At 38.9% G+C, this 9,796-nt stretch overlaps 1 protein-coding gene across 5 annotated transcripts in view; it reads left to right on the top strand.

The window, feature by feature from the left end:
• Positions 1-3,552: 3,552 nt before the first annotated feature.
• The window catches only part of THADA (THADA armadillo repeat containing), a 317,055-nt gene continuing 310,811 nt past the window's right edge, over positions 3,553-9,796 (top strand). For all 5 annotated transcript variants that reach the window (XM_045771620.2, XM_087863348.1, XM_087863349.1 and 2 more), the window contains exons 1-4: positions 3,553-3,693; positions 6,111-6,210; positions 6,508-6,602; positions 7,314-7,444. In XM_045771620.2, the coding sequence (XP_045627576.2) occupies positions 6,135-6,210; positions 6,508-6,602; positions 7,314-7,444 (302 nt within the window). In that variant the 5' untranslated portion in view covers positions 3,553-3,693; positions 6,111-6,134. The remainder of the gene's footprint in view (positions 3,694-6,110; positions 6,211-6,507; positions 6,603-7,313; positions 7,445-9,796) is intronic.

Below are 9,796 nucleotides of genomic sequence, written 5' to 3'. Positions count from 1 at the left end.
ATTCAAGGGAAGAAATAATCCTGTAGTTTGCTGCCACATAGTGGTAAAATAAGCACCACTGCCCATTAACACTAGAGAACTTGATAGCCATTACCCTAACTGAACAAATATTTGCTGAGCTCCTTATGCTCTTCACTGTGCTAGGTACTAGGGATCTAAAGATGGTCCCTGTCTTGGAAGGATTTGGAGGAAGACTAACAAGCATACGAATAACTGACAAAATGACAATGTGATAACTGAGACGAAAATCTAAGTATGGCAGCACAGGGATTTCTTGCCAGGGTCTTCAAGTATGCTGAAGTTTCTCAGGTGGGGGTAAGAAAGACCCTGCCGGCAGAGAGCACAGCACAGCACATCAAAGGACAGTGCTTTCAGGGACTATTGAGAAGGTCACTCAAGCTGGAGCCTGGTGTGTGGGGAAGAAAGAGAGGAATGTCACGTAAAGACAAGCTACTACGTGCTCTTAAGTAGGGAAGGGATCAGAAAGGCTTAAAAAGAGAAAGTCTGAAGAACATCTAAAATGTTCCTTCCTTACAATAAATCTAGTTTTATGTTTAAATTCCGTGGCATCTTCTATGAAAATCAATGTCATTAAAGGCAAATAACTTTGCAAGAAAACATGAGCATTAATGTTTCCTTTAAGATATACTGTGGAAATCATAGTCACACCACTCTTAAGTAAATCATTCCATAGTTGTGATTCCTTAGCTATTCCTTAGCTAGTACATGTGAAGCACTGAAGAACACTGGGGTAGCTAGCCTCCAAAACGGCACGCCCCAGTTCTATCGGCCTCCTGATATTCACACTTCTGTGTCGTCCCTTCTCACAATGAACAGAGCTAACCTTTGTGACTAATAGAATGTTGTTGAAATGGTGTATAACTTCTGTGGCTGGGCCATCAAAGTCATCAAAGCTTCTACTTTGCTGTCTCTGTGCTCATTCTGGGGAAGGACTGCCACCATGCTGTGAGAATGTTTAAGCAGCCTGGGGAGAAGCCCACATGGAAGGAATGAGGCCTTCTGTCAACAACCAGAGCCTCTGGGTGAAGTCATCTTGGAAGTGGTTCCTCCCGCTGCAGGCTCAAGAGAGACTCCTGGCCAGAAGCACTCAGCCACACACAGGATGCTAAATTTCTGACCCGTAGAAACTGTGAGAGTAAAAATGTAGTGTTTTAAGACATTAAATTTTGGGGTAATTCATTATGCAGCAAGATAAATAACAAGAACTTTGCTTTCTTTCATTGACTGGAGGACAAACACATTAACAAATTTATTAACAAGTAACAAGATTTCACCTTATATTAAAAATGACACAATGTTCATATTCATAGCTCTAGTATATGCTTTTGGACTTCATTTTATTTAATTTATTTTTTAAGATTTTATTTATTTATTTGACAGAGAGAGCACAAGCAGGTGGAGAAGTAGACAGAAGTAGACTCCACACTGAGCAGGGTGCCTAATGCGGGGCTTGATGCTAGGATCCTGAGATCATGACCTGAGCTGAAGGCAGTCACTTAACCGACTGAGCCACCCAGGTGTCCCCTGGACTTCATTTTAGACATGAAACTATGAAATAGGCTTTTTATGAGGGATTCTTTAATTATGTAAATCATCATATATTGCTGGCAGATTACCATAAACCGTATATTTTTAGGAGGTAATGGGACTATAAAACTGACAGACTATATTATGCTTTTCAGTTATGCAAAACAATACTTACAGGAGAAACTTACCTTGGATCAGTACAAAGTCTGGCTTGTATAGAGGCTTTTATGAACAAGTGAGTAGGCAGTTAAAGTCCTTTTTTGTGGTTTTCAGAGATCAAATTTTAATTATTTAAATGTCCTTTCAAATGTCAAAGATTTTAAAAATCATTATGTGTGAAAATGTGTCATTAAAGAAGTATAAAAAAATTCATTCCCTAATTGAGGGGAAAATGCTGCTTCAACAGGCATTTATTTTCAAAGCTGAACTACAGTGAACAAAACATGGATATGTTGATTATTTTTTATGATTTTATGTAGTCCACTTTTACAATAAAATGCCATTTAAGTGTTTTTACGCTTTTATATACCAAGGATTTCAGATTCCTTAAAAATCTCTTGGAATACATTTTTACAAATAAAATAAAGCTACTTAAAAAAAAAGTTCATGGTCCAAATGCACGGTGTATTCTAGAAAACCTCAAGCAGAGAATTTAAAGTGATTTCAAGTTGGTAGAGCCAGGTGGCTACAAAAACAAAAGGATATCTTCTCTAAACATGTTACTATTTGAATCTTTAAGACCTAAATCTTCATTGCCTCTATTTCCCATAGAGTTCCTGCTCCATTTATTTGACCCTCTGTAATGGAAGTACTAGTGTTGTTTCTACTCGATCTTGCCATTTCCTCTCCCAGTCTGTTTTAAACCATTCAAACCCACTCCAAATTTTTGCCCCATCACTATAAATGGCAATTTCATCCTCCTCCCTTGCTCAAGCTAGAAATCGTGGGATCATCTCTGACTCCTCTTTCTTCATACCTCATATCTTATCCTTCAGAAAAACCTTGTTAGCTTACTTTCAGATCATAATCCAGAATCTGTCCACTCCTCACACTTTCTTTCCATTGCTACCACCCTGGTCTGAGCCACTAGCATCTTGCTAGCCTAGTTTACAGGAATAGCTTCCTCATTCACTGGTGGTCCTGCTTCCACTACAAAGTATCTCCAGTGATTCTTTTGAAATGTAAATAATCCTATTACTCTTCTGCTCAAAATCACTCCCCATTTCACTGAGAGTAAAAGTCCTTACAATGGGCAATCGGGCGTTACATCATCTAACTGCCCTTGTCCCATTCCCGGCATCCTACCCTATTAACTCACTTGGCTCCAGCCACACCGGCCAACTTTAATAGATAGCATTCGTCTCTATGTCCGGATCTTACCGCCCTCCTCCCTCTGTCCCAGCTCCTGTGGTAGTGTTCGGCACCTAGTTATTTTATTTCTAAGGGAATGAATCATCCGATTTTTATTTTCTGCGTAAAATACATACCCCAAATAGTGGATAACTTTCAAGGCCACTGCCTGGCAACGCTCGAACAGTTAGTGGTCATTAACTATTTGCTAAACGAACAAACGCACTCCGGCATACGTTCGTTCATTTGGCCGCTTCTCATTTTAGTTAAAACTCTTGGAGTGGCTTCGGCTCAACGCCTGAATGGCCCCATCTCGCAGGCTCTACGGTTACTGGTTCCCGCAGCCCAGAGGCAGTTTTCTCCCCTTCCCTGCGCTGGGTAAACTGCGTGGGAGAAGGATGGAATGTCTGGATTGAGGCAAAGGTGCTTCCCAGGTACTCCAGGTCTAGACTGTACTAAGGCGAACGAAGCCAGTAGGCTTCCAAGCGGCTAGGTTCACTTCCGCGCCGTTAAGAGGAGAACCGAGTACACTTTAAATCGGAATCTACCCCAATCCCCCAGCTAACACCCGCTCCCGGTGACATCACCACCGCTCCGAACTCCTTATTGGAAGAGCTCAGTCGCTCAGTTCTCGCGATGACTCCTGTTCCAGGTCCCCTACCTTCCCTCCCATCGCCCCGACCCGGTAGTCAACAGACCACGTTGCGAGCCACGGAGAGAGACACCGTGGAACTAGACCAGCTCCGGTACTCGTCTAGACGGCTGCGACTCTTCTTAGACTGTCCCAGGCACGAGGTTTGGCTCCCAGGCGTCCTGTCTGCCAGACCCGCGGTAGCGCGCGACTCTTCACAGCTCGGCTCCGCCACTTTGCGAGGGCAGCCGGGCGATTCGTACCAATTCTCGTCCTTTGCTATCGCGAGAATTTGGCGGTTGTGATACCGATTTCCGGTCGCTTAGGTCTCCATGGAGACAGCACTTTCACCATTCTTTTTGGTTACCTGTAGCTCACCGGACTCCACGTGGTTCGGCAATTACCCAGATAATGTTTGTGGGAGTCAGCCAGAAAGGTGTAGATGGGAGTGAAGCAGCGGTCAAAAGGGAAGCAGCCAGTGGGATTTAGGAGTACAATTTGCTAAGCATCTTCGGCCACTGGAGTAGTGTTGTACGGTGGGGACGGGTTATTCACCTATTGGGGAGGCCCAGTTCATTGAGACAAACTAACCCGTTGAGCACGCATAAGCACCGAACCAATTTATGTGTAGTCTTGAGGGTTCCACGGTCAAATCCTGCTGTGAACTTACCACTCACCGGAGAATAGTCTGCCTAGTTATCTGTCTCTATCCCTTCTTAAGTTTGTGTATTGGTCACTTTCCTAAGAAGTGATCCCCAATTATTACCCTACATCTAATCGTGTCACTTTTCAAATTTTTCCCTTGTCTTGCCATTCTAGCGGTGTCCATTTTTATTACCATTTTTGGTTAAGTGGTTTTTCACATTCCGTCGCTGTATCTATCTCTTACTTTGCAGATAGACCATAGGTTCTTCAGTGTCAGGACTAGCTTGTCACTTAGATACGAAATATACATACCAGGTAGTGCACTTTTCTGTTGTGAAAGGTATACATCGCTGACAGTGTTAATTTATTTGTTTGTTTATTTATCAAATATTTATTAAGCACTGAATATATACCACGTACCGTTTTAGGAATTGAGAATTAAAAACAGTGGATAAAACAGATTAAAGTTGCCGCCTGCATGGAGTTTATTACTAGGGGAGACAGACAATATACAAATAAGTTATTGCAATTTTAGGTAGTAGTAGTACTACGAAGAAAAAGTGATGCAAACGATCTGTGGCATTTAGGATAGGTAGAGTGGTCATGGAAGGCTTTTCATAGGAGGTGCTATTTGAAAAGAGACCTGAAAGATGGGGAAAAGATCTTGCGAAGATCTGGTGGAACAAGCATTAACAGGCAGAGGTAGGAGGAAGGGCAAAGTGCTTTAGATGGTGAAGAGAAGTTTGATTTGAGATGAAATGCAGAGGACTGCAGGACCCAGATTACTTGGGGCCTTGAGGGCCAAGGTCTCAAGTTGGATTTTATTCTAAGTGTAACTGGAAGCCCTTGGAAAATTTTAAGCAAGAGAGTAATTAGATTTGGTTAGAGTTTTGAAAAGATTGCTCTGATGGCTGTGAAAAGAGGGGACTCCTCAGACACAAGGGAGAGCAGAGAAGACCAGTTGTGAGGCTGTTGGAGGAGTCCAGATGCCAAGGGTTCATTCAGCTTCTGCTGGGGTATTTCCAGGGTTGGGAAATTCTCTGTTTACCAGGCAGTCCATGCCATCATTGGACCAGAGATTTCTTCCTTTGCATTGAGCTGGGGTCTGCCTCCCTGAGACTTGCACGGACTTTTTCAAATTCTATAGCAAGACAGAACACATCTCCTCTTCTTCTGACAGTCCTCCGACAACAGTAGCTCTTCTTCTTCTTTTTTTTTTTTTTAAGATTTTATTTATTTATTTGACAGAGATAGAAACAGCCAGCGAGAAAGGGAACACAAGCAGGTGGAGTGGGAGAGGAAGAAGCAGGCTCATATCAGGAGCCTGATGTGGGGCTCGATCTCACAACGCCAGGATCACGCCCTGAGCCAAAGGCAGAGCTTAACCGCTGTGCCACCCAGGCGCCCCAACAGTAGCTCTTCTGTAGCTCTTGTCCTGTCCTCTTTTCTCCAGGCCAAACACCTTTGGTTAACTTGGAAGGCACTGAGGTTAGTTCGGCTCAGTTTACTTTTGGAAAAACCATGCTGGTTTGTTATTGTTATTGTTATTACTAAAATGTAAGTTGGCTGTATTTTAAAATACAAAGACTGGGCCATAAAAGATAAGAATAACTTTAGACAATAATTAACTCTTGTTGAGCTTAAAAAAGGTTTTTCTTTTTTGAAGCAGAAATTCTTAGACCAGTGGTTCTCCACCTGAGGCCACTTTGCTCTCCAGGAGACATTTGCAATGTCTGGAGGTATTCTGTGGTTGTCATAACTTGTGGGGGAGGGGATGCTACTGGCATCTAATGGGCAGAGGCCAGGAACGTGTTAAACATCCTACAATGCATAGAACGACGCTGCATAGCAAAAACTTGTCTGCTCCCAAATGCCAGTAATGCTGAAGTTCAGAAATCCTGATTTAGACAGTGCTTTAAACTCTTCTTTTTCGCAGTGACTGCTATTAATTCTATTTAAAATGGGTGTAAAGAAGAAGAAAGAAATGCAAGTAACTGCACTGACCATCTGCCATCAAGACCTTGAAACTTTGAGATGTAAGTGATTTCTGAGTTAATTTGTTTGTTTCTTTTCTAGGTTGCCGAGTATTGCTATCTTGGAAACTCACTATCACATAATGTTCAAACTCTTGCTGTTTAATTTTTCCTTGTTCTTTACATTCAGTTTTGCATGTAAAATGGTTTCCTAAAAATTCTGTCTTCAGACTAAGTTCTGCCTGCTTTTTTTTTTTTTTTTTGGTTTATAAATACTTAGATTTTTCATAATGCATAACAAAGGCAAACTCATATGCATACATTGTTAAAGCCTTAAGGAAATTGTGTGTGTGTTTCTAGCTTTGGCTGATGTGGAAGGAAAGAATCTAGCTTCTTTGCTGTTACATTGTGTACAGCTCACAGATGGAGTGTCACAAATCCGTTATGTTAAACAGGTAAGACTGCCTTGATAACTCATGGATACATCTTGAAGATTATCATGCTATTATGGACTTTTAAAATTAACTGACAGTTTTTGGCTCCCAATTATTTAATGTCAATGTATCATTAAAGAATAGTTTTTTTTTTTTTTTCTTTTCTGATGGTTGTATAATCTCATTTTATTCAGAGAATTGGTAGAAGCCATATTTAGGCCTCCACCGCCATTGGAGCTGTAAAGAAATAGGACAGTGAGCCAATTATGTATACCTTTTTTGTGGAGATAAATTTTAAAGAATTGTTTCTATTCGAATCCTTAAAACTTTTTAGCAGACACATTAAAAAGTTAATTTAAAATGTAAAGACTGTCCTTACCAGTATTTCAGTATTAGAATTTACCATTTGAACTTGCATAATTTTTTGGGAAAGCAATTAAATATATTATTGGTTTTTCAATAGTGCTACAGAATTCCTATACCTTAAGCCATTAACAAATCTAATTCTTAATAGAGGTGGGTCTGGAGGATAAACTGGGAGTTGGGGATATGGGTTAAAAAGGTTAATAAATACTAAAATAGTTGTTTAAATCGGTATCCTTAACAATGTAGTGTAGACAATATAACACATTATAATTGAGACGTAAAAGAGTATTTGAAACTATGTTACTTTGCTATACATACTTGATATATAGAAAAAATTACTATGACTTTGAATTTTTTGGATTGTAGATTGTGCCTTTACTGGAAAAGGCAGATAAAAATGGCGCATGTGATCCCGCTATTCGAAGTTGTTTGGATATTTTAGCAGGCATTTATCTTTCTTTGAGTGTAAAGAATCCCTTGAAGAAAGTCTTGGCAAGGTAAGGAAAAAAAGGAAAGGAAATTAAGCATTATAAATATTCAGTTTGACCAAAAGTAACCAGTATTTTAAGTTCTCGTGGTTTGGTAAAACTGAATTGAAATATGCCACTAACAATTTCATTTATATGGTCTCTGCTTTGTTTACTTAGGACAACTTGTTAAAAGTGTAGAACGGCTTTTTAGGTCACAGGCCTTAATGAAACAGGCTATGGGCTGTACTTTGCTGACTCCTGGTTTAGTCCATTTACATTAATGCAATAATTGGTTAAGTTTAATCTGTCATGTTGCTATTTGTTTTTCCTCTGTTTTCCCATTTGTTCTTAGTTTAAACATATTTTCAATTACACAGGTAATACAGGAATATATGCTTGATGTAAAGACTTCAAGCAATATAGAAGTGAACAAAGTAAGAAGTGAGCCTTCTGTTTCACTCTCCTGGCTTAGCTTACTTTTTTTAGTAAAGGTCATCACTTAACATTTTGGTATCTATCTCTTTAGACCTTTTCTTTGGGTTTAGTGTGTGTATTGTATTTTATTTTAGTTTTGATTTTTTACATAAATGGAACTATACTTATTGCTCTGTAGCTTGTTTTTTCTCTAAAGAATGTATTAGAGATACTTTCATGTCGGCATAGTTCTTATTCTTTTTTAATTATGTGAAAAAACACACGACATAAAATTTGCCATCTTAACCATTTTTGAATGTTAAGTATTTATTTGCGTTGTTGTGCAGTGGATCTCAGAGTTTTTTCATCTTGCAAAGCTGAAACTCTATAAACATTAAATAAATCCGCATTTCTTCCTCCCCCTAGCCCCTGGCTACCACAATTCTACTTTCTGTTTCTATGAATTTGATTACTTTAGTTACCTCATATAGGTGGAATATTTGTATTTATCTTTCTTTTGATTGGCTTATTTTATTTAGCATAATGTTCTCAGGGTTCATCCATGTGGTAGCATGTGGCAGGATTTTTGTCCTTTTTAAGGCTGAATTATATTCCGTTGTCCATATGTGCCACATTGTATCCATTCATTCATCTGTTGATAGACATCTGGGTTGCTTCCTCCTCTTGGCTACTGTGAACAGTGCTGCTATGAACATGGGTATGTAAATATCTCTTTGAGATCCTGCTTTCAGTTCTTTTGGATATGTACCCAGAAGTGGGATTACTGGATCATATGGTAATTCTATTTTTAATTTCCTGAGCAACCTCCATATTGTTTTTTCATAGCATCTGCACTATTTTATGTTCCCACCAAAAGTCCTTATATTTTCTTACAGCTATAAATATTCCATAATACAGATATACCAAAATTTTTATGGACTGTGTTACATATTATTTAATCACTTTTCCATCGATATTTAGTTTGTTTTGTTTTCATTATTCCAACAATGATGCAGTAATGTTCTTAATTACGTATATAATTGTTATGTGTATTTCCCTGAGGTGAATTCCTGTAAGTGAAATTTCTTGTCCAAAATCATTGCTAAACTGTACTCCCCCAAAGCTATTCCAGTTTATACTCCTACTAACAGTGAATGAGAGTGCCAGTGTCTTCATATATTTCTAACAGTGGATAATATCAATCTTTAAACCATTTAAAATCTAATGGGTAAAAAAATAATATCATGTTTTACTTTTCCTTTCCTAGATTCCTACTAGAGATTGAACATTTTTTAATATGCAGAGTTTGACTGTTTGTGATTATATATCTTTTGTATGTTTCCTTGTTAGAATGTCCTTTCTTTTTCTTATTTAAGTAAATTTATTTAATGTGTCAAAAAGCAAATGATCAGATACTGGCCAGTTCTAGGGTTTTTGGGAAGTAGTCAACAATGTCATCAAAGATCTTGATGTTTTCCATTTTTCTCCCATGTGTTGGCCGTATCTTCCCTCAGAATTACAAGGGGGCTGTAGGAGTTACAGACACTTTATACAAACATGACAGCATCCAGAAAAAAAGAAAAGGAAATTTCCTCTTTTCCATCTCTTTTTATTGGAGAGAAAAGACATTTTGCAGAAGGTCCCAGGAAACTTTCTGTTACTTTTTGTTGTCAAGAGTGGGTCGTATACCCTCTTTCTGGTTATAAGAATGGCTGCGAAGCAAGACTCTCAAACCTTTAGCCTCTGTAGTGGGAGGTGGGTTTTGTCAATAAGGAAGGGCATGGTTATAAGAGCTTTATCTAGATTATGTACCAAATATTCCTTTGTTTTATTACTTGTGTTTAAACTTTCTTTATGGTGTGTTTGCTTTATAAAAATTACAAGATTTTTTTTAGTAATCACACCCACTAATAGTTTTCTTTGTATAGATTTCTGAGTTTCATGCCTTTCTTGTGTATGCTTTCT

This window comes from Ursus americanus, chromosome 7, assembly GCF_024610735.1.
Source record: "Ursus americanus isolate L20-20 chromosome 7, mUrsAme1.1.p, whole genome shotgun sequence".
Taxonomy (NCBI): domain Eukaryota; kingdom Metazoa; phylum Chordata; class Mammalia; order Carnivora; family Ursidae; genus Ursus; species Ursus americanus.
Note: the sequence above shows the minus strand (reverse complement) of the source record. Positions and strands in the feature narration are given on the sequence as shown.